This window comes from Galeopterus variegatus, unplaced genomic scaffold (genome assembly GCF_000696425.1).
Source record: "Galeopterus variegatus unplaced genomic scaffold, G_variegatus-3.0.2 Scaffold7836, whole genome shotgun sequence".
In the NCBI taxonomy this organism is placed as follows: Eukaryota; Metazoa; Chordata; class Mammalia; order Dermoptera; family Cynocephalidae; genus Galeopterus; species Galeopterus variegatus.
The window spans coordinates 61833-87368 of record NW_007733947.1 but is presented as its reverse complement, the minus strand read 5'-3'; the positions used below and the strand labels follow the sequence as shown (position 1 = coordinate 87368).

The 25536-nt window shown below is 37.9% G+C and overlaps 1 protein-coding gene across 1 annotated transcript in view; it reads right to left on the bottom strand.

Moving 5' to 3' along the window:
• Positions 1–6428: 6428 nt before the first annotated feature.
• Positions 6429–25536, bottom strand: part of STRBP (spermatid perinuclear RNA binding protein) — a 51111-nt gene continuing 32003 nt past the window's right edge. The window contains exons 11-16 of the mRNA XM_008592368.1: positions 20536–20694; positions 17377–17511; positions 17033–17173; positions 14094–14217; positions 9658–9702; positions 6429–7069 (exon numbers count right to left, since the gene is read on the bottom strand). Of these exons, the coding sequence (XP_008590590.1) occupies positions 6993–7069; positions 9658–9702; positions 14094–14217; positions 17033–17173; positions 17377–17511; positions 20536–20694 (681 nt within the window). The 3' untranslated portion in view covers positions 6429–6992. The remainder of the gene's footprint in view (positions 7070–9657; positions 9703–14093; positions 14218–17032; positions 17174–17376; positions 17512–20535; positions 20695–25536) is intronic.

The window sequence follows — 25536 nt, the reverse complement described above, 5'->3', positions numbered from 1 at the left end:
CAAAGACCTCCTTAGAAAGAGCAAGTAATTAGGATATTAACAACTGATTGGTCAAGGAAAAAAAAAAAAAAAAAAAAAGGCGCTCCCTCAATGTTGACTGAATGAGGCAAAAATTCCACCACACAGCTTCTGCTGGGGAGGAGTGCGCGACTGCTACCAGGACATCAGTTATAAGAGTATCTCCTGGATTTAGGGAAAACATCTTGACTATGCTGCAAATCTCTTACTAGACTCCTTAAAGGCAGTCACTGACTACACAGTTTTTACAAACTTAAGAGTACCTCAGAGCTCGACCTGTATTCCCCACTTAGCTCACACCTCCTCTAAACAGCCAGGGACACATCTGCCTACCTTCTTTCAGAGGCTCCTGACGTCTCTGCTGACACATATGAGCCAGGAATAGATGGTAAAATGTACACTTTATTCAATCCAACAACAGCAATTTCACAATCTACCCATTTTTCCTCTTGTTGAAAAGCAACTTCTCAACTATGTCTGGATAGATAAATGGATAGACAGACAGATACGTTTTTTCTAAGACAGGGAGGCCTCGTGGTAATGAGTGCAGATTTTTTTCCCCAAAGTGCTGAAACAAACTAGAAGAGACAAGCTGCAGGAATGCTCTTCAGAGAAGCATCTGAGTCAACAGCCTTCTAAAGCAGGCCACCTGGTCTCCTCCTTTCCTTCCTGTGGTTTATAACAATTTGCTCTCTACCTACCAAACACTGGTGAGCCCTGAAGGTTGGATACCGGGGTAGCTGTTATCAAACACTGTTTCCTTTATTAATAATGAATGCACTGGTAGGAAACTTGGAATCAGCAGGTAGATAATCTAAGCTCAGCCCTTGTGAAGTTCTAAGCACCCTTAAATCCCAAATCAAGTATTTACATACCGTCGGTAGCAGACTGGCTAGTGATTTAACTACCACAAGAGAAATGTGAGCAATGTCGTTCAGCTTGGATCTGTAGTGACCTCACCACATCAGCTCTTACCAGGTCTTTGGCTTGTGTTTCCAGTCTAATGCCCAGATGCCAAGAGTCCTTTCCCAAAGCCTGGGAGCAGCCCACACCTGTCAGCACTCAGGAACCAACACAGCTCCACCCTGAGGCCATGCTCCTGCTTCTCAACCATGTGTCAGCACAGCCTGGCCTCTCACATTCCTCCATCCACCTGGGCCAACCATGGTTAGGAACAATCAACATTCACTTAGTACTTACTACCCACCAGTTACTTTCAAAGCACTTTATATGTATCAACTCATCTAATTCCTGAGCCCCACAGTAATGTGCTGGAGGGAGAGCAATACTTTGGCCCAGATTCCCACATGGTTTCAATTCCCTATTTCTGGCTGTGCTGTAAAGCTTACATAATCTAATTTGCATTATGGTACTATTTTTAAAAACCTCCAAAGATCACTGCTGCTTCAAGCATCAGTGGAAGCTGTTAGCTCCTACCTAAAACGATAACGTGGGAAAGGATATCTATTCTTATAACGAACTCAAATTCTTGACTTAAAACCATCTTTCTGAAAGACGCTATCAGGAAAGCAAGGGACTGATTCTTATATAAGTACTAGCTCTGTGCTCTGTAAATAAGTGCTAGAGAGAAACACATCAATACCGACATGCACCTCAGCAGCGGTTTCCCGGCTCTGCTGTTGTCGTTCATTTACCCCCATCTCCCTTCCAGGCCTCCTAGTAACACTGAGAAATCTACAGGCACAACAGCACGGAATCAGATTATGATAGAGGACAAGTGTGAACACCACGGAACCTTCTTGCCCTGAATGATTTCAGAGATCCTCCCCACTCTCTCCTCAGAGGCACTGGCATAAGATGAATGGGAATTATGGAAAACCATTCCCAGAGCAGGTTGTTTTCGGCTTTAACTGTTCTTAATGTCCCTGGTTTTTAAGGCTCTGGATTGCTAGAAATCTAATTGCGTGGTGGTGGGGAGGGCCTCCTTAGTTCCTCTAACTCACTACTGAAGATTTTCCTCCACTACAGTAATTAACGAAATCTAAGAAACAGGGAAACTATAGTCAATGATCTATTATAAAGGTCAAACTTCTCTCATTTGTCACCAAAAAATGTGACCAGTGTTTAAATGAACTGCCTTGTTCTTTGCTATACTACAAAAACTGCTTTAAAAGGGCTAGATTTTTTATTCGTTTCATTTGGTTCACTTACTTGGACAGAGGTCCATGAATATAAACCAGGGTAGGTTTCAGGCTCTCAAAACTGCCAGAGAAATATTTTAAATGAGGGAATTTCCAAGTGATGCCCATTTCAGTGATGTCAGAGGGCCTACATTATTAAATAGTTTATAAATAAACGATTAACTATGTTAATAATCTTTTGCCACTGCTAATGCACTATCTGTCTCCAAAAGTAGGATATTAACGATAGACCCAATTCCACCAACGAGGAGACTCTTGGACTTAAAATACTTCTGCTGGTCATACCTCTGTTTTCTGGTACTCAGAGAAGGACCTGGTACACAGTAGGCACTGGGCAATTTCAGCAGGACTGGATTGGACTTGGTACTGGTCAGCTATACCTCGTACAACCTTTTATAAATGCCAAAGCCACATTAAATGTACGTACAGATTCTGTATGGAAGAAAAAGTTGTTCTAGAAACCTTAAAGTTAGTAATAGAAACTGCTACTTAGAAGCAAATATAAAACATGAAATTCATTTTAATCTATACATCAAATACAGCCTTTGCACAGAACATCTAACATGTAATGAAATGCATTTACGGGACACACTTAACAAAGCAAATCCTTAAATATTTGGCCTAACCCTCACACCTTTTAAATGAACTCTGTGATGACTGAATAAGATGGGAAATAAATAACCTAGCTACCTAACCTGGAGAAGACAGATGAATTGCCTCAAGTCTATTTGGTCTCTGCAGACATGATATTCACCATTCTAAGACTTGTGAAAGTTGGTTCTACAAAAAGCTTAACTCAATTACGCATTTTTTCCATAGTTACCTTAATATTTTGGTTTATTTCATTTTCTATTGCTTTTTTTTTTTATGGCTTCTTGCTGTTGTATTGGGGCATACAACACAGATCAGAGATTCTCATTTCTCAGAGAATTTTCTCTCCTTGAGAAATTGGCACTTTGATCTTTAGCTTGTATAACAGCTACATATATGGATCCTACCAGCACTGTTACCAATCTGGCTGCTTGCAAAATTCCAGCACTTTGGCCAAAAGAGTGCCCTGTCATTAAAATCTTCTTAAGTCAACTGTTTCTACCGCTGAATTCTTACATTTAAATAGATATGTGTGTGTGTGATTTACAGACATGTTATATCCTAAGCTTCTAAACACACACATACACACACACACACACAAACTCAGCAAAAGTGAAATGTCTCTCTTGAATAAAAAGCAGTTACAAAGGTATTAAAACAAATGCTGAAAATAACTATTTTACATTTAGGCCATAAAATTTTTAAAGGTAATGTGATAAGACCTAAGAGATCAAATATATCATATATGATTGTCATATATGCATGTTGTGTTAACTGATTATTTTTTTCTTTAATCAGAAAAGAAAAGAGCTTACCTTTGTATACTGAGATCACAGCTTACAGTCACTATATCTCAGCCTATTTTATACAAGTGATATGGCTACGAAGGTCCGAGGAGAACGAGAATAAAGTGAGATAAACGTGCTGAAAACTGCTTAAAAGTATTAACCTGAAATACACAGAGGGTCCAACACCAGTTTTAAAAATACATTAACGAGGTATTCCCAAGCTCTTCAATTAATAATGGTGACTGATTCATGATTTTCAAACATTCACCCAAATTTTTAAAGAAGAAAAGAAAAGGCTAATACCAGCAAAATCTATCAGTGGTCTGTTCCCCAGGTTAACGATCTGAAGAGACTACAAACGACTTCAAGAACTATATAAACCCTCTCCTTGCTTCACTGCACCATGCATTCCACCTAGTCAGAATGAGGTATGTTGGAAATCGATTGGACCAATTACCTTGCTCAAAAGATGGGGTGCTCCTGTGTAGCCTGAAGAAACACAGGCTGCAAGCCACATCCCTGGCCAGGCGCCAGCCCCCATGCAGCGGTTATGGCTTCAAGGAGGACCCCTATCTCTGAGAAATTATAATTGCGCTAACTGACACAGTCAAGAATGTAACTGTTTAATCTGTGTGCTAAAAAAGTTTAAAAACTCTCAGAAGATAGCACAGCTCACATTCTAAGTTCTACGATGGTCTGTAAACTCCCTGACAAGAGACTATACTAAGAGGGGTTAAGTACAGATATTGCTAGGTTTCCAAAGGAAAAAATTTAAAACAGACACCATGGCTTTGAACAAAGTATTGCTCTTCTTTAAAATGCTCAGTCATCACTTTCAAAAAGAAGGTGTCAGAGTAGTGTGTTTGAAAGCTGGAAAGCCTCAGGGTGTCACATTGCTCTTTAAAACCAAGACAGAAATTGCCATTTCAAGCCAGACAACCTGATGGTTCTAGAAGTCAGAGAAGAAATCTTGAGGGCCCAAGTGAATAATAAATGGTGCGACGCTCAGAGGCTGGCAATAGGGGCTGTCAATGAAAAAACCACCTACAGTGAAGAAAAGAGCAAAGAAGCAAAACTTTATGTTAATTTCACACAATTTAGTGAAGCCAAGAGCTTCGTTTATATTTCTCTGCTCTTTCAGCTGTAAGTGGAATTTTCATTACAAAATGGAAGGGTGGGAAGGGCAAAAGGTGGGGGGACACTTAATTCATTACAGAGAATTTAAACAGTTGAACTTGCATGGTTACCACTTCTAACAAAGAACCAAAAGCTTGATTATTTTAAGTAAAGCAGAGAAATGTAAAAGTTTGCAGCAACTGGGCAGGTTTACAACATGGTTAGTAACTTCCAACAAACAACAAACTTAAAAAAAAAAAAGACTTGGTATAAACCATTTGAAATGACTGCCATCATGTTGGAAAACAGCACAGCTCCCTTTTTACCATTATGAGGAGGGGTTGAGTTATGAAGCAGAGTCAGCTACTTCAAAAGAATTTTCTGAAGAGAAATCTCCAGAGAGATTCCACCTTGGAATCCAAATTTGATGATCAATTTCAAATAACAATACAGCTGCAGCTGCCAATTAATAGTATTCCAAAAGCAAAGAGGACTGTTGTAAATGTTTAATTAATAAGAACTGGATGCTACCAGCCATGCTTTTTCTTCTCAGTGATGGCTCTGTTTCATCCATAGGTCAGCAAAACGAATCAATGAAACATGAAAACTCCCAGCTGAAATGGGCCCTCTTGTTTACGTCTAGCCACTAATGCACAGGATGAGAATGATAAGTAACAGCTATTTCCAGCAAGTGATGAGGTTTTATTAAAGTATCACCCACCACTAATAAAAGGCAAAAAGTCAAGGAGAAGAAACAAACAAATCATTGTCTAATATACATCTGAAGAGTGACACCAATGTTTTTTTTAAATTGCCCATTCCACTCTCATTTAGTGGTCCCAAAGAAATACCATATATAAATTTGCCATACTTTGTGAAGCCCATTCTCACTGATGGGCACTGTTCAGTTCCAAAAAGCAGAATTTAATAGGGAAAAGGAAAACTAATTCATACTAAAAACAGACATTTTTAAGACACAGCAACTTGTAAATGTCAGCAGGGGACCATACTGTTACCTTCATGGGGGTGAATACCTTAATGAAACCATTACCTTCTAGTAACATCATCGGCTTTCCAAACAAGGTGAGAATGCAAGTGGAGGACTTAGGTCTGCACCCTTCACAGAACAGCACAATGTTACCGACTGATCAATTTCCACCAGCGTAATCAGGTGTCTTAAAAATAAATGCTGACCCATGGCTGAAACCTGTCACTTTTCACAGCAGCACTCAACAAGAACTGGGACAATTGAAGAGCAAGTTTTTATGGGGACCCTGTTGCTGCTTTAGATTCTGATGTAATTGAAGAGGAAAGGAGACCCTTCAATGAATACCAGAAAAATCACTAATCTTCTATCTGTATGAAAAAAGCCAGGGAGTGAACACAGTATCTTACAGAGTGAAGAAGGCCACAAGAACAAGAAAGGGTGATTGATCGATTAATTTATTATTTTTTAAAACTTGGAAATTCGGAAACGAAAATAATCGCATTCCTCCTTCCCCATCTCTGGGTAGTGCCATCATTTTAATAAGCAATGCTTGGGTAACAGAATATAACCTTTATCATGGGGATGCCCTTGTACAACAGGAGTACAAAGGGTTTACATAGTAAGAAGCCTGGCTCAAACTAACAATCGCCTTTACCTTTTTTAATAGTTTGCTTACAAATGAATGGATTTCTAAGGCTAAGTTATTGTTAGTTTTCAATTCCTTGTAATTTGATACCAAAACATATCAAAAATAATAAGCTAAAACAATATTCAAACCCATATTTTATTGGTTTTAATTACACACTTCAATATTTACAAAGTTAAAGTTTAAATGAAAAGTCTCTATTGTTTTAAAAAAAAAAATAACTACAGCCCGAATTAAAGTGCCCTGGGGCAAATACATATCAATGAGCTAAGAATCAGTGGCTGCATCAGGAACCAGGCAGTACTCTGTGTTACAACAAAGCAGTTTATTTGTGATCAGTGTTTGAGACTCTATACATCCTTCACAAATTTAATTTTACATAATCTGATACTTCTCTTAAAACTTAAACTTTGAACTACTAGATTTATTTCCCTAGAACAGAAGGGCTGGTATAAGTTATTTTCCAGAAATGAGGTACCGTTTCACAGAACTGGTTTTTTTGTTGTTTTCAAGTTTTAGAGAACTAAATTTGCATTTGTTAAAATCAAAAAGTAGGAAAGATGTTCTTTTACAAATAATTTTGATCAAGTATGTGTTCAAAGAAAGCAGGATAAAAAGGCTTTTCTCTAACATTCTGTATTGTACTGGATTGTTGTTCAATAGGAATTAGCTTCTGTCATTTGCTAAAAGAATGAGTAGTGGGGAACAGGATATGTTGGGAATTTCATAACGGGTAACAGAACCATTCTCTTGGGTAAACCTACAGAGAAAAGAAACGGAGAGGACTCCAAATAAGTTTAATACTCCAATAAAAATTTCAGGTAAAATTATCTTACAGTAATTATCACTAACCTTTTCCAGATTAGCCAGTCAATATGTACCATTTTGGAAGAGGCCCACAAATCTCTCACAGATTTCCTATTTTGAAATTGCTCCTAATATTTTGATCAATAATATTTTCCACTCAAAATTAAGATGGCTACATCATAGGAAGAAAGATATTCAGAAAGCATTTCATTTGAGTGAGCTGCCATGAATTCTAAAGATTAAAAGCAATGCTATTGATTAATATTCTGAAGTGACTCTAGAAATCCATATTGGTTCTCAATCTGGCACATCACATATTACAGGAAGAAACAGAAATTGTCAAGATTCAAAGCACAGCTTCAGTGCAGGCCTCAGCTCCCCTGAAAGACAGCTCCAACTGGAGCCATAACCAGGTGTTTGTTTATCTTCTTAATGAATGAATACTGCCAATATTGGCATGGCAAATCTGGAAAGATTAATTTCTTAATTTTGTAATTAATACGTTCTTGTGGCCTCACAAACTTCTGCATACTCAAGCATGATTTGAAATCCGCTCCTATTTCTATTTTAATATTTAACCTATGGAGAAATCACAAAGCAGCAACAGCAGGTATTCAAGAGCACCAGATGATCAGAGGGAAATTACCCCACATGCAACAGCTTTACAAAGGCCAAAAGACATATTTACCTTACAGCCAAAATAAAGCATTGTTTTAGTAGGTTTGCATCACAGTAACATTTAAAAACCAAATCTTTTATGTGAAAAATGGGGGCATCAAATTTCATGAGCTTTGGAAGTCAGTTATATGGCACATGGAAGAGAGGAGCCACCTTAAGTGGGGGCTAAGAGGCCACAGGGTGAAAGTATAATGTTAATGTTAAAAGAGGAAAGGGAGGAACAAGAGAGAAAAATTAAAAAGACTGAGAAAAACATGAATGTGACTTAGAGTCTACATATAAAAGTGTTGTAAAGGGAAAAGCAAGCTCTAGAAAACCTTTACTAAACAATCTGAAACTTACTACATGTCTAAAAAAAAGACACAGACTTAAAACCTGCCCTAGGAGGCAGATGCTTTGGTGCTCACACACAACAGTACAGTGAGTCCAGTGAGTCCAAATGTGTCTGCATAAATTGACCAGACCTAAATTTACAGGAAGGATGATGTGATCAAGATATCCAGAAGCTAGCCGAAAGGTAAAAAGCAAGTGCCCAAACCAAAAGGAGCTAGAGAGTTTGCATTTAGAAGGAAATCTGAGTGAAAGTACATTCTTGGATTAGTCCCCAATTCCTAATCACCCCATAGTGGTCCAGCTCAGAGAGGGGAAGCCTTGACCACACCTTAGTGTGCCAGAGACAACATTCAGGTAAAGAATGTAACTCCAGGCTCTGCACTTTGCCTTAAAAAAAAAAACTCGCTCCTAGTGTTTGACCCTTGCAACTTCTCCACATCTTTCCAGGATAAAATTGTCTATCTTAATGGGCAAAGTGGTCAAACTATCCATTTTCTACTTATTTCTACAATTATACAATCAGATGAAGCTCACTTTAGCAGTGTCTTAAGGACCCATAATTTTCATCCAAATGAAAATGGCAAAGCTGATGCATGAAGAGAAAAACACAACGCAAAGGTCTGGGGCTCGTGTAGAGAACTAACACCACAGTAGCAATACATGAAGGGCCTTTCCCTTCTGTGAGCACACCTGCCAGCCCAGGGGCATGCTGACACGCACGCTCTCACACACACGTGCACACTCTCTTGCTCTCTTCTCTCAATGACAAACATCCTGCAGATGGCTGATTCTGTAACATGTAGCACCTGAGTTAGAAAAAAATGTCTAAGAGCATATCACTGACTCCAAACCTATTGCCTCCATTGCCACATAAACCTCATTCAAAAGTTATCCAAAGGGCCACTGGGGTTCATTTATGCATTTGCTTTTATTTTTATTTTGTGGGGGAGAAGAGACAGGCCTATGATTTTTCTAGCATATAGTACATACTTTCTGCAGGAAGCACTTAGGTAATACTACTGGTAAAACCCCCACCACCACCTCGTCTAGGACCAATGACACCCATTTACTTTATTCCCAAAGCAAAATTTATGGAAAATAATAATGCCTACAAATTTGAAGTGAGCATTTCCTATTCTTGACTCAAATCACCTACAGTTCACACAGTTCCAAACAAGAAACTTAAATGTAACTATATAACTGGCTAGGAACTGGGTATGGCCCTTCGGTAGCCTTTGAATGGAGTATAAGTTGGCTGTAAGAAGAATACTTAAAATATTTAATTCCAATATGGTCAGAAACAGGCAATTAGAACAAGCAGTCCTTCAGTCAGGCAAAGCGGAGAGAAGAGCAACTCCAACCAAACCAAGAACCACAAGGTTGTGGCATTTTCAAAGGGAATTTAAGTTGGGTCACTAGAATAGGTCTGAGATCCTCTGATTCACTTACAGAAACCCTAAATACAAAGTGTGCTTTGGATTGTTGTGACAGAGCCTCTAAGAGGAGAAATTAGTAAGATGGTGTACATACCATAGGCAGGGGCAGCTGTGCTGTAACCATATGGTGTTCCATAGCCTAGTGCAAAGAAGAAGAAAGCAGATCAGTCTAGGACCAAGGGCAATCGCCACTGGCCCAATTCACAAGCACCACATGGCGCAATCGCCACTGGCCCAATTCACAAGCACCACATGGCGCAATCGCCACTGGCCCAATTCACAAGCACCACATGGCCCAGTACCCTGGGCCCTGAGCAGTTCTTCCAGATGCTGGATGAATGCGAACCACGCCAGTGGTCCTACTCTAGCCAATCTCTCTTTGCCCACTTAGAAGCAGAAGCTCCTCACCATGGCCTATAAGGCTCTGCTTGAACTACCAGAACATCCTACATCTTTTTCTCATGGCACTTCTCACACAATACTGTAATTATTGACTCACTGTCTGTGTACCCACTAGAGTGGCAGAGACCAAATCTTATTCATCTTTGCATCATCTGAAACTATCAGAATATATAGCATATAGTAACCACACACTGCATGTAATTCATTGAACAAAAGAATACTTAGAACTACTCAAATCACCAATTTCTCAAAGTTCGAAAATAGAACCTTCCAAGTCTCTTTTCAGAAAGCAGTGACAGAACAGGCTAGGCCTCAATTGCCATTAAAGAGAGCACATGGGTCAGGTTTTAAGTCCAAGGGCAAGGTCCACAACCTGTTGATATCTGAGTTCCTGGCCCCTGCACAGGGTGTCCCAGTAAATGTTGGTGAATTTGACATTACCATATGATGCCTATGAAAAAGGTTCATATTAAGTGAAAACTAATACAAAGAACACAGAAGTTTTGGAACCAATTAATTCTGGCACTAATTTATTCTATCTCCTTACTCAGACAAACAATTTCTGAGTTACCATTTTCTCCTCTGTAAAATGCGAAACCTCCCAAGCTACTTTATGTGTTGTTGTCTTGTTTTTTTTGTTTGTTTGTTTTTGATGGCTGGTCAGTACTGAGATCCAAACCCTCAACCCTGGTGTTATTAACACTGTGCTCTAAGCAACCAAGCTAATCAGCCGGCCCTTATGTGTTGTCATAGGGGTTAGAAATATTACGTTAATAGAAGCTGCAGTCTTTAATCTTTTGGTAAAAACAAGTTTAAAATATGCAAATACAAAATCACTTGGGTAAATTTCTTGAAAAAAATGGTTTCTGAAATAGAACAAGGGCTTAAAATCTACATGGGCCCTTCACATGGCTTTGAAAACAAATCAAGCTTTTTTCATATGATGACCCCTTTTTTCTATAACCATTTCTGCTACTTGGAATGATTTTTTTTTTCCTTCTTTTCTAGATAACCAACTACAATTCATCCTTGAGATCAGGATCAAATATCACCTCCCCTGTGAAGTCTCCCAAGTTGGCTGTTCACTCCTCTGCCCACCCATGTTACATACAGTTTTCATCACATTGTGTTTAATGAAGTGCCTGTCCCTTCCCCATCGAACCCTGAGCATTTCTTGCAGCAGAGGCTAGGTCTCAGTCATCTTTGAATGCCCAATTCTGGATCTCCTGTTTGAGACAAAGCACTCAAATGTATGCTGAAGAAGTAACTGCTTTTAGGGTCAAAATATTTCCTGAGGGATGAAAAGGTTTTAGTTTTTAGTCTACACTTAAGTTGTATAAAACTAAGGGTTTTAGTCTTAGTGCTCAATAAATTATATATTTTAAGAGGATACAATGCAGCTGAAATAAACAGTAGAAACAGGAGATGGTATCAGAGGCCAAAAGAGAAATTAACGCTTAGAAAATGTTGTTTATCAGATCTATTCCAGGAAATGGCAGCTGTTTGACTACTGCTACAGTTTCAAGGATTTTACCAAAACCTCCTTAAATAGAGATGAAACTACAACTACTAAGCTCGTCACTAATCAGGGCATTGGGGTTCTAATTCTGCCTTCAACTTTCACTAGCAAGGTGTCTTTGAACTGTACCTACTAGACCTCTCTGAGCCTCAGCATCACGTGCAGTAACTGAATCGGCAAGGGAATTAATATATATAAAAATACTGACGTCAGCTCCTGCTACACAGAATATAATCTGTAAATGGCATAAAACCTATTCATAATCTAAACTGATTAATCTGAATCTTCTCTAGGCCATCAAAGAACTTTGTTTTTAAAAGCTTCAGGAGACAGACCTTTCAGAGAGGTCAATGCAACGACATAAGAGAGAAGCCAGCTAGTGCAAAAGAGCTTGGCAACCAGCAAACACAAACGACTCCTCTCCTGATCACTGCCACGGGCCACAGCTGCTCACCACTCTAGCAGGAGGTAAATGGTCCAAGACCATGGCAGCAAGACATAACCAGATTAAGACCCAATGGTATACATAGAAGACAAGAAAGGTTCATCTCAATAACTTGCCTATTACTGTTTAATGAAAGCTTTGCCCTTTCAATAATGCACTGAATTAAACTAGAAATATGAAATGTCAGTAGAAATAGTGAAACACACAGAAGAATGTCTTGATTTTGGACACACAAACTGCATCAACTATAAGAAACTCATGACCTTTTCCCACTAACACTCACCTTTTCCTATTCTCTATATCATAAAAGTGCACAATCATCCCACTCAGTTCCTCTAGCTAGAAATCCTAGGCAATATCCTTGAAAGCACACTCTTTTTCATTCTATACACTAAATCCATCAATCCTGCTTCCTCAACATTCCTTCAATCTATTCACTTCTTGCCTCTCACTGACTTGCCTGAATCCACTAGCAGTACTTCCATTGTCTCTGGGTTACTAGTCTAAAACAGCATTCTAACTGGTCTTGTCAGGCCCACTCCTGTCCCTAGCATCTATTCTTCACACTATAGAAAGAGTAATCTTTACAAATAAATTCTCTTCTTGTTACTTTTCTCCTTAGAACTCTTCATGATTTCCCACTTAGAATTCTAAGACCAAAATCTGAATCACAGCCTCCAGGACTAGGACTGAGCCATCCAGCTTTAATTCATATCACTCCCCAAACTCTCCCTGCACCCACTGCTCTTCATACATCAGACTTTTTGGTCTGCTTCAGACGAGCCAAGTTCCCCTCACCAGCACCTCAGAGTCTCTGCACATGCTGTTCCCTCTAGGTGCAACACTTCAATCTAGGTCTTCCATGAGTGAATGCCTACTCATTCTTCAAAGCTCAATTCAAATGTCACTTCTTCAAGGAAGCCTTCAGGGTCCCACTAGACTAGGTCAGGTTCCTCTGCTACATGCCCCCATATCATTATGTCCTTCTCCTTCATCATACTCCTCTCGGTTTATAATTGTTATTGCTTGATAAATATATCTCACCCTCTAGAGACTATAAAGCTTCAAGAGAGCAAAATCCATGTCTGGTATGTGCCAAAGCACGCACACTCTTTATAAAACACATCTTTGAGTGATGCACCTACTGGGATCAGCTTTTGTAAGAATAATTCTAAAGCCACATCACTCAAAACTTCCCAAATAGCCTGTTCCAATTCTTAGAGGAAAACATAATCTAAGTGAACTGAACCCTTAGGGATGTTACCTAAAAAATAATGACTAGATAAGACCCAAACTTTATGACAATTTCATCGTGATCAACAACTACAAGGGTTTACTTGTCAAGTTACAAGTCCCATACCACAAAGAACTTGATTATAATGAGATAGCTGTATATCTATTGCTAAAATAACATAAGGATTAGAACAGAAAGCAGACAGAGGGCATCTTCTCTGATCTCCCTCAAGCCATGTGGTGAAATGGAAAGAATATGAACTTTGGAAATGCAACCACCTACATTCAAATCCTTGCTCTGCTGTTTAGTAGTTGTTTCAACCTGGGCCAGTTGCCTTATCTCTCTAAATCTCAGTTTCCTCACATGGAAAATAATTTGTACCTAAGGAAACACTGTGAAGATTAAAAACAATTAAGTAAAACCATTTATATGAAAATATCTAGTATATAGTAAGGTCTGGATAAATAAGTTTCCTTTTCTTTCCCTTTTTGCCTTTGATCGTTCACAAACACTAAGCTTAACAAATACTAATAATGCAAGCCTTTGCCCCAATTAAGTAGCTTCTTAGGAGCCATTTTTCTCTCCTGTCATACCCAACCTGTCTTCTATGTCCCCACTGAATATACTCTGCCCAGATATCCAAACTCCTCAATCTCTGAAACACCTATTAGACTCCTCATTGTCAAAATATGTTCCCTCAACCAAATGTGATATTGTTAATCTGTCACCTCCCTCCGGGGAGCCTCTAGTCACTCAGCAGATTCCAGGAGAAAACCTAGGCATTCTGTAGATCCTCTTCTTTTGACTTTCTGTGTACATTCATCTTATACCTGTGTAGAAACCCTGTATAACTTTGAAAAATTACGGAGACTCTGTTCTTTGAATTTTAGCCCAGAAAAGGGAGCCAATCTCTCGCAGGTTGTACTATACCTGGAGTTATGTAGCCAGGAGCAGCTGTAGCCCCGACAAAAGCTCCCCTTGTTAAAGTTCCTCTTCCTCTGCCCCGAACAGCTTGTACTGCTGCAGACACAGCTGTATTCACAACACCCTTTGCCTGTTAAAAATAACACATTTTCATTACTGACAGAAATAAGAACTACCATCCTATCATCTCTTTAATGCATAACCACTATGAGACACTGTGAGCCTGTAGGTGAGACAATGAGTTGTCTTTGATCTTGAACCTTCAATTTATCATCTGTAAAATGAAAATGAGACCCGCCTTACAGAGTTGTTCTGGAGAGTATGCTGGGCACATAAAAATATGCAAATAACTTTTCACTTGAGAGTATAACCCAGAAAGCATTCCATTTTCTACACACAAATTTCAGTAGTCAAATTATATCTGCAGTCATTGTAGGCTGACTATAAAGTAATTACAGACATTTGACTCCTAGGTTAGAAACTCACTGAATTCTTTACCTAGAGGCAGAAAATACCCCAGCAACAAATGACCTAGAATTAGCTGTGAACCTGAGTGTAGTTAAAAAGAAAGGAATAAGATAAGAGGACCAAAGATGAGGATGCCAGTTCCTGCTCTTAAGTGACAGTAACCTGAGGAAGATCGTGTGACTTCTTTGAGACTGTGTCTTCTATTGTATGTACATGTGCACACGTATATACATATGTATGTATCGATCATTAAATAAGTAAAAACCACCTCTAAAGCCCCTTCTTGCTCTTAAATGCCACAGGACTTCTCTCAGAGCAACTGAGAGAACAGATATAAAAACACTCTGAAAGTAGAACAGGTATGTCAAGGAATAACAGTACACAGGACCATGAAAACACTCATTTCCCAAACCGAAATTTTAAGAAAAGCAAAAGGTATCTAATTGTAAATTAAATATTATAGTTATTTTTAATATAGAAATGCAACAAAAACTCAAGCTAGAAACTACTAAGATTCCCTACTATAAATAAGCAACGTTCAAAAGAAGTGGTGCAGAGCCTCAAAGCACACTCTATGATGAAGTCAGCAGAGTCCAGGAGTAGGGAGAGCCCAAGCCGACACACGTTTATCTCACACTGAAAAGCCACCATCCTTTATTGTGTCGGGACAGCCTCCACCTCCAGTATGACTAGGCAGGAGAGAGTTTCAAGGTGAAATGTATCGTGCACAGGGACAGCCATTTTTCTTTTTGCCTTCTGAAATAAATCAACCCACACAACAAAAATAGACTTTCTTGGCTGTCAAGCACATTGAACACATGAATTTTATAGTTTCTAGTACAAAAAAATTCTAAAAATGAGTGAATTTTATGTAGACATCTTTTTCTATTTTAAAACACACAGCTTAGTCAAAAGTAGCTAGGAAGCAACAATATGGCTGCAACAGTGATTCCACACAAATCACGCTCATGTCTACTAGAAACAAACTTAACTACTTAAAAAATATCTACACATAGGCTTTTTAAAGACTAAAATTAACTGGTCAAATACAAGATGTACCCATGGGGGAAAAATAACAGTAAAACAAAGAGGCAACAATTATCTTTCTACTAATTTAGAATACATTCTGTACTATATTTACCAGAAGATTTTAGGGGGGAAAAATCTACATATTCCCTACATGTGTACCACTGTAATTTAAAGGATTTATTTTTATTTCATCTAAGTGAAAGTTAGTTTTCCCTGTTTATATTTTGAATCATAGAATTTAACCAGTGTTTATTATAGTAAATACAAAAAAAATTAGACAAATACAAAACAAATTTCTAGATTGATACAATATGCAATAGGAGGCCACCCATTGCCTCTGGAGGAAGAACCTGGTTTTAAAGGGAACCTCTATCATCAATTATGCATGTTACTGAAGACAAGGATCTTAATTTCCTCATCTGTAAAATGAGATCAATTCTTCCCTCCTACACTGGACTTAGCATATCTAAAAGAATCTAAATATAATGTATATGATAGAATCTTAAATAATCTAAGCTTCCTCCTATTAGTCTCAGCCTTTTTAATGTATTTGTTATCACATAAAATATTCAGACATTATTATTGCAACAGTACTCCATGAAGCAGAGAACATGTTATACGAATGTTTATCTATCTCTTTTTCCACACAATCATGCACACGGTATATGTCTAGAAAATATTCTTTAAATGCATAAATAAATGGATGGAATAATCTCATCCAAAAACCTATAATTAGGAGGCCATCTTTTCTAAATACCTTGCTAAGATTCTGGGCCCTCAGAAGCACTGACATTCTCAACGTCAGTAATGAAGAGAAGCAACACAGTGTCAAGTTCTGTGCTCCCCACAAAGGAAAACCCAAATTAACGATGCAAAAGGACAAAACTGGAAAGGAAATAGAAGGGCATCTGCAGATTCAGATGAAAGTAGTCTCCAACTACTCTTGGCAACTTCCCTAAATAATTAACGATGCAAAAGGACAAAACTGGAAAGGAAATAGAAGGGCATCTGCAGATTCAGATGGAAGTAGTCTCCAACTACTCTTGGCAGCTTCCCCAAACGAAACAAATGCTTACACCTCTAGTCCAAATCACCTCAACACTTTACCTCATCAAGAATGACCTCGAGCTGGCCGATTAGCTCAGTTAGAATGCAGCCTTATAACACAAAGGTCATGGGTTCAGATCCCCATGCTGGCCAGCCACCCCCCAAAGAGAAGAATGACCTCAACCCTCCAAATAATTCTTTTTAGTACATGATTTGCCTAGAAATACCACAGAATAGGGAACCAGATTTATATTATCCGTGACCTAATCCAAAGAAAAGGTTGCCAAATTTAAGAAAAAGAAACTTTAGAAAAAGCTGTAGTGGCACATGGACAGGAAAACAAATTTAATAACTTTAATATTTTTCAGAGGTATTGCAAAGACTTAATGCTTAACTCATACCTGAGGGATAATCTTCTTTTTCTTATTATTTGCCGCATTGGGTCCAGAAAACAGCTTCTCCAGGGCAGCTAAAGCTGCACTTGCCTTTGCCACTTTCTTATTTGGACCTGCACCTCTGAATTTCTGTCCATCTACCTCTACCTAAAATCAAGAACAACACTATGCAATTACTCCATGCAATTCCTCTATGTGGTTTTAATTTAAATGTATCAAAACACAGAGAACACCAAAAGTCAAATAGTGCCACAAGAACTGACTCAGTCTAACACTTTTTTACATACAAGTTCAGGATATGCTACGTCTTTGAGAGGAAAGATAAGGCTGTCTTGTATCTAGGTACATACCTCCATTACAAAGCGCTTGTCATGGCTTCCACCAGTCTCTGAGATGAGTTCATACTTGAGACCTCTTCTTTTTTCATTGAGCTCCATTACAGGATTTTTGCCACTTGCTGTGAGGATAGGGCCCTGAGTTCTTACCTAAAAGAAAAAGGGAATCTGAAGGTTCAAACAAGTAATATTTTAGAATATTAGATTTCTTATTAATACAATTATGTTTTTAAAAAAGAGGCTCAAAAATTCTACTTTAAAACATCTAGGGGCTGGGATGAGTCACCTCTGTACACGAATGGCAAAATATCATTAAAGGTGTGGAAACTCTACAAGCAATAAACATTGCAGTCATCTGGCCAGCCTGCCTTCAAAGCAGGGCTGTCCCAAGAGACCAGTATTCAAGACCAATGTAGCCTCACCAGTACAGGGCACTCCACAGTCTGATCTACGATGCTCATGATCTAAGAATAATACTCTAACTGACTAACAAAGAGGACAAAACAATTGGGATTCACATGATGCGTGAGGGTTCACAGTTTTTCATCTTTAGGGTTAGGAAAAAATAACTCAATTTGGGATGTGGGAGGGAAATGTTCCCATATACTTTCATTCTCTCTAAACAGACTTAAGGGCACCTAAGGTAAAAACAGTAGGCTACAGACTAGGGATGCTGAAATTTGAAAATAACAGTAAAAGCAGTCATTCTCTGCCCTCAAGGAGCTAAAGGACAGTGGGAGGGACAGATATAGCCACTGCAAAACAATGTATGTTACAGAACAGCTGTATGCTATAGAAACACTTTCTAGGGCAATCAAGGGCAAAGGGCATTCGGGACAGAAGAAACAGCGATACAAATGCCCAAGAGAGGAAAAGAACTTTGTTTGGGGAATGGCAAGGATTTCAGTTTGGCTGATAAGGCAGTGAGGAAAGAAAGCCAGTGATTAAAAACACGCTTGATGGGGCCAAATCACACAGGACTTTGTATGCCAAGCAAATGGGCTTTGACTTTAGCATGGACAATGGGGAGCTGCTGAAAGAGTTAAACCTGGAAATGACTAGACTAGACTTGTGTTATAGAAAAATCACTCCAGCAATGGTGGAAAGAACTGACTTGAGGACGGATAAGAATAGAAGCAGGGAAGAGAAGTAATTCATGCAAGAGTGTGAAGGCTCAAATAAAGAGAGAGGTCAGCACCAAAAACAAACAAACAAAAAAACCTACAAAATCTGTAATTTTGAGAAAAGAAAGACCAAAAAGATTGAGCACTTTTTGAGGTCTGAGATCATGTCTACAATTCCACCACGGTAATTGTTCAAGAAAGGCTGACCAAAATGAATGCTCAAAAATATTATTATGTATATAAACCTAATGGACAGTAAGATTCTCTTCATAAAGTACTCTATGCTGACTTGATAAGTGGTTGATGCTACCGAAGTAAAACAATGGACATTTTTTAAAGACAAGGTTAATAAACATTCCTGGGTCTTTTGCAATAATCATCCTTTTTTGGTGACTTTTTATAATCTACATTTTAAAAATTACATGGCAAATTTTCACTCTCCATCTTTAAAAGGTAATAAGAAATTTTTGAAACTAGGTCTGTAGTGATCACTCTCTGCTTTTCAAACCTGAAATCACTTTTACAAAATGAGTCGGGACATAAAAATATTTGAATTTTAATCAGTTACTACTATCTTAAATAAAGAAATGAAGAATAAGTATCCTCCCCCTGCTTTACTACATTCTACAGAAACAACGCATAGAAATAGTCATTACCAAAACCCCCATATACTCATGTGGCTGCTATTAGTGTGACCCACACCGCTCTCTCTATTCCTAATTCACTTTCTACTTAAAGGTCTGAACCTCATAATCAACCAGTCCTTTCTTCTCTTGGTATATATAACACTGTCAGCAAAACAACATCTGGCCCTGTGACCACTACTTTTGAATGGCTGGTCTTCTTAACAGCCAGATGCTGTGTCTTCTGTCCTCCACAGTATCACATGAGAGTCAAACATGGCATTCTCGGGCTTCGGCCCGCATCAGTCCTCTCTGTACTGGCCCATTTGGCACTTCTCAAACATTTACTTTCACAAGTCCAGGCTCTATCTCCTCTTCCTTTGGCCCAGAATGCCTTCTTTCCACCTCTTCCACACATCACAAAACTCATCATCTAAAACCTTGCTCACACTGTCCTCCCTTTGATTTTACATGACTATGTCAGAGGGTTTCTAAGTCTGACAACCACTTCCTCCTTTCAGATTTCACATTATTATATTCATTTTGCAATCGCGGTGCTTATCACATTACATTATCATTTGTTACAAATATGTTTTTTTGCCCTTCTAGCCTGGGAGCATCTTCAGGCTTTGGACACAATTTCTGGAGCACCTGGCACTAAGCAGATACTAAAAGGAGCTTACAGACTAAAAAATTAGTCTATTAATTCCTTAGTAAATACTCTTACAAAAGACAAAGTTAAAAAAAAATTTTTTTTCTTGACGTAAGCACCTACTATTACTTTAAAACCAATTTTGTTTACATAGAATGCAGTAAACAAGGACTCTGTGAATTCCTCAAAGTGTTGAGTATACTCAGTACTTGGATTTCATCCCATTCTACTATCTGTGGTGATAGGCTAACAGGTCAGGACTTAAGAGTCTGAGGTATATACTATGCCTTTCTCCAGGGCTGAACCAAGTAAATGATGACCCAATGCCCCTCACAGCCTAGCACAAACTCCAAATAATCCTTCCACTAGATTTTTAAGGATTTTCTTTTTTTGCCTTTCAGTTATTGTTGACACTTTTGATATGTTATAATTGTGAAATACTGGAAGCAGCTTCGATGGTCAGCAATAGAGAAGCTAGTTAAATTAGGGTATATATTCGTGTGTTGTACAATATACAGTTATGTTTATAAATATTTTCAGAGTTAAGTAAAAAAAATCAAAATGTAAAACTGCATGAAAATATGACTGCCTTCATAAAAATATTCATGAAAAAAGTCTGGATGGAAATAAAGCAAAATATTAATAATGTCTACATCTGTAATGTACAGGTCTGTATACACTTTGGTTTTCTTATTTATACTTTTCTGCATCTCTCAAATTTTCTACAATGTTCATATATTACTTTTTTTCTAAGGAATAAAATATATAAGTATACCTCTAAGGTACTGGAGGTTTCAGTTGTAGAATTTCCAGTATTATTGCTTGAGTTTGAAGACACGGTTTCATTTTTGCTTTCATTATCTGATTTTTCATCGGAACTCATACATTCAATATCTGCATCAAAGCCTGTTGGGTATCCCATTGCTTGCAATACCTATAGAAATTACAATATGATTCAGTTTTATTCAGACACAAAAAAACCACAGAGAATATATATAACACAGAGAACAAAAGTTTCAAATTCTGAACATTTGGACCCATAAAACACCTTTCAAGGTAGAGCGAGACGTGGGTATCCCATTGCTTGCAATACCTATAGAAATTACAATATGATTCAGTTTTATTCAGACATAAAAAACCACAGAGAATATATATAACACAGAGAACAAAAGTTTCAAATTCTGAACATTTGGACCCATAAAACACCTTTCAAGGTAGAGCGAGACGATGATATATCTATAAATCCTTGGTTAAATAAGATCTACCTACCAGCGTAGCACCATGGGAAAATGAGGAAATATGTCCCGACAGTAACTAAGTTTAAATAAAGGATGACAGAAATGCAAACTCGAGGTTGCTCTTGATTCATTTAATTTGGGGGTGAGAGGTAGGGAAAATAAACAGCATAGCCAGGTTCAACCAGTGGGATGAGGGGAAAAGGCAAACAGCACACTGTAAAAAGTACACTAGACTAGAAAGGAAAAAACTTGACTTCAATTTTCCGATCTGCAAAACAGGAAGACTGTATTAGCTGACCTCCAAATTTTATGACTCAATCCACTAGGAGAAATTGGCCCAGAAAAGGAATCAAGAAACTTTTTACCTCTGAACCAATGTGCTTGTACGAAATAACATCCAAAGGTTTCTATTTATTGACTTTGCTTTCAACTTATGGCAGAACAGAGACTTGAAAGAAAAGAGTCAGTCTCTAGGTTTATTCTCTATACTAGCCACGAACAATTCTAAGCTTGTATTTCCATCCCTCCCTCTCAAGGCCCGAGTAATTTGTGGCTATCTCCAATACGAGTATACGAGTATTTGCATTCGAAGCATGGGATTTCTCATATTTCTGAAATACAGCTTTCAGAACAGTGTGTATGTGTGTGTGCATACATGCACAGGCATGTTTACACGCACATGAACACATACATATGCCTTTTATTTTAATACCTCCTTCCCGGTTATGCTGCTTTCCAGATGTTCATAAGAGAACATGTTCACTAGCATTTTTAAAATTCTGTTCCTATGTAGGTTGATATTGCATTGTCAATTATAATTAAAGGTTTATATCAGAGGATATAGAAAACGGTTCCTAAAGATCCCTGTATTTGTTTCAGCTTTTAACTGTTTTAAGTTGCTGGAGTGTAAAAGCAACATCATATTTCTTTATAATACAATGGTTCTTGATAGTTGTCTCAAAAAACTATTACAATGGGCACATAAATGAGAAGCCAGCCTTTATAGACAATGGCATCTCACATGAAAGATTTTGTCAATATAAATAAAAGTGTTACTCTAAACAAAAAAGGGCCTTAAATAGGACTCTGTACCAAGAAGACTTAAATTAATTCACCCAATTCATACGGAAAACTCAGCATTCTCATCATAAACAAATTCCTTGTATTTATTTGGGAGTAAAACCAAGAACCATTTTTTAACATCTTAAGTTCTAAAAGTACTTAGGTAGTACTTTACACTGAGTACAGTAACATCATTTGGTTATATACTCATCAATATTTTAAAAAGAAAACAACTTCTCTGCTGAGTCTTGCGAATATGCTCTCCCTGAGAAATCTCATCTCAAAAGAATAGCTATCAGTCCAGAATTAACACTAGACAACATAGGCTGCAAGTCAAAAGCCAAGCATCACAAATAAATTTAATTTGTTTATTCCAACAAAAACTAAGGACATGCAGCTTTCCCCAACTCAACACAATTAAAATAGTCTAATATAAATTATATAACACCATTTCTCTCCACCCTTTTCTCACATACCATATTCATTTACTTGTTACTGCAGCAACATATTTCAGTACATTTACAGACAGTTTATACAACTGATGGTTTATCTCTCAAGGGATACAGTGTCCATTGGTGATACAGCATAACAAAAGAATTTAAAATTAAGTCATTTTTATATGAACACATACTCAAAGTATTTGTTAGTATATGCTACAGAAGTCAAGAAAGTAAAGAGTTCTCAGACTTCTGGAACTGACAAAGACTCTCTTCTTAACCAAACTCTCTGAGCTACTTTTTCAACTAGGTCCCAATCCTTGGGCCTCTTCATTAAGAGCCCAGTTATAGCAAGAATTCTGCTAAGTTGCTGGAGCCAGAATCCCACACCCTCAGTAGCTAATCATCCTGATCGAATTTCCTAATCTCCCACCATCCCCCAAGTGATATCTGATCACTCTGGCCTGCCTTCCGCAAGAATCGTGTTTGATCTGTTTAGCCAGAAATCCCCCTTTACCTGTGATGTTTCCTCTTAATAATTTTCCATCCACAGATCCCTCCCTATTCCTTGGCTATAAATCCCCACCAATCCATGCTGTTGTACTCAGAATTAAGCCCAGTTCTATACTGAGGTCTCTTTTCCCCTACTGCAATAGTGCCTGAGTAAAATCTGTTTTTATCAGTTTAACAAACATCCAGCTCTGTTTTTCTTCCACAGAACCAAAGTTTGTTTGAAATCAATATTAAGGACAAAAAAACTTATATACCAAAGAAATGTGAGTTTCAAATGTCTGGCAAACAAATTCAATCCTAATAAACATATCAACTGAGCTAAAAAAAAAAATCAGAAAACAATCCATGGAAAGAAGGTGACTGGGAAATCAACTATCACCACGGCCCCTTCTTCCTGGAGATTGAGAAAGATGACACCCTCGAAGACTAGGGGCCAAAAGTGAAAACACTCAGCTCTCTACTCAAAAGAAAGCAACATTTGTGGCTTCGGTATGATAGAGATCTGATTTTCAGGGAATCTGATGGCTCCGAGAACCTCTCCAAGCCTTCGCTCCTGTCTCTTTCTAACTGATATTTTCTCCACAATGACTAAGGCTCTTTTCATAGAACAGGGCTGATTATGTCCCTAAAACTGTCCATTGTGAGGGGCTACCAGGATAAAGAATTGGAAGAGGAAAGGGTAGACTGGCCACTAATCTCCATCAGTTTAGGGTGCCTGCTGCTGGGCAGCCAGGCCAGGCTCCCATGGCAGGAACCAGTTTCTTCTTGTTTTGTTTTGATTTGATTCTCTGGTGTGATTTGTCTTAACCAGGTACAAACCCTGTACCAAGCTCCTGAGTAAGGACTGTCAAGATTTTTATCTAGTGGGACCTACTTCCATAAACACATTAGAAGTAAAGCTCTCTCTCAGGCTCACTTACAAACATAACCAGTAACACGTGGTATAACATTTATGGATGGTAATTTAACAACATATGCCTGGCATATAGCAGGAATCTGAATACATTTTTTAATGAATTAATAAATCAGTCAAATGCACTTTCCTTTGACCTCATAATTCCATCTCTAGAATATATTTTAAGGGATAATCAGACAAGTTCAAAAAGATGTACAGCATCTAAAAACTGGAAGCATCTAAATCTAAAATAATTACCTATATCATGGTAGCTTGATAATAATGAAATATTAGGCCATTAGTAAAAATGAAAGCAATCTTTGTGTTAACTATAAAATAAAAGTGATATAGATATATTTTTAGATGAACAAAAAAAAAGCATGATCCTATTTTAAGCATATATTTTTTATAGACATTATGTAGGTCCACCATTTCTTATCTGAAACCCTTTCTGGTGTTTCATAATTAGTCACTTCTGAAAGCTAATACAATACATATACTACATATTATCCAAATCCCCAGTGGGGTTCTCAGGAGCTACCCCATGTTTGTACATACGAACATGTAAAATATTCACGCCAAATGCAATAATAAAGACCCAGACAATAAAACAGCCCCACATCAATTCAGGTCAGATTTTGCTACCCAGTGAGTTTGCATCAAACTTAGGGAAATATTTTTCATTTTCAATATTTTTTGGATTTTAGAATTGCAGGTTAAAAAAAAAAAAAAAGCTTGGAAAAAATACAAACTGAATACATACCCCAATGTTACTATTTCTAGGTATTGGAATTATGGATTTTCTCCCCTCATCTTCTAAACTGATTATAACAAACACACATTACACATTTATGATAAGAAATAGAAAAGCCAAAAGTAACTTTTAGAAAACCAGATGTACAATAAAACTGCAAAGATCTTAGGGACGTCTGTCTTAACACAGAAAACAAATTCTGGAATACACCTACCTAGTGCATAAACCTGCATGAGACTGTGGAGACCCAGAAGAGACTACAGGCTACTTCTAACGGACAGCCAGGAACAGACCTTCGTATCTTTAAATTAGCTAGAAATTTGTGACCTATTCTCATTGTACACTATAGCTAAGTTATTAAACTATACTTTTAACCTTATTGCTGGGTTCACTTTTTCCCTCATTCTTGGTTTTCTTTTTCTGCTTCATTTTAAACTCATACTTTTTCACCATACTTTAAGATATCCATTTGTAAACAAGAAAGAACATAAATAATATATTATTTGATATTTTTATAGCTTAGTTATTATTTGTCTACATTGTTCTAATCGCTATCTGACATATTATATTCCTTTGCATATTTGTTGTCTGTCTCCCCATCCTATCCACACTAGAACGTAAGCTCTATGAGGGCAGGGACTTTGTTTTGTTTGCTGCAATATCTTGTGTCTAGGACAGTGTTTGCATCTACATTAATGATATCTGCAAAATGGAATGACCATGAACACATACCAATCATATGGGTACTTCAAAAAGTTCGTGGAAAGGGCCGGCCCGGTGGCGCACTGCTATAGTGCGCCACTTGGGAAGCGCGGTGGTGCTCCCGTCGAGGGTTTGGATCCCACATACATCGCGGAACAACACTATGCAATTACTC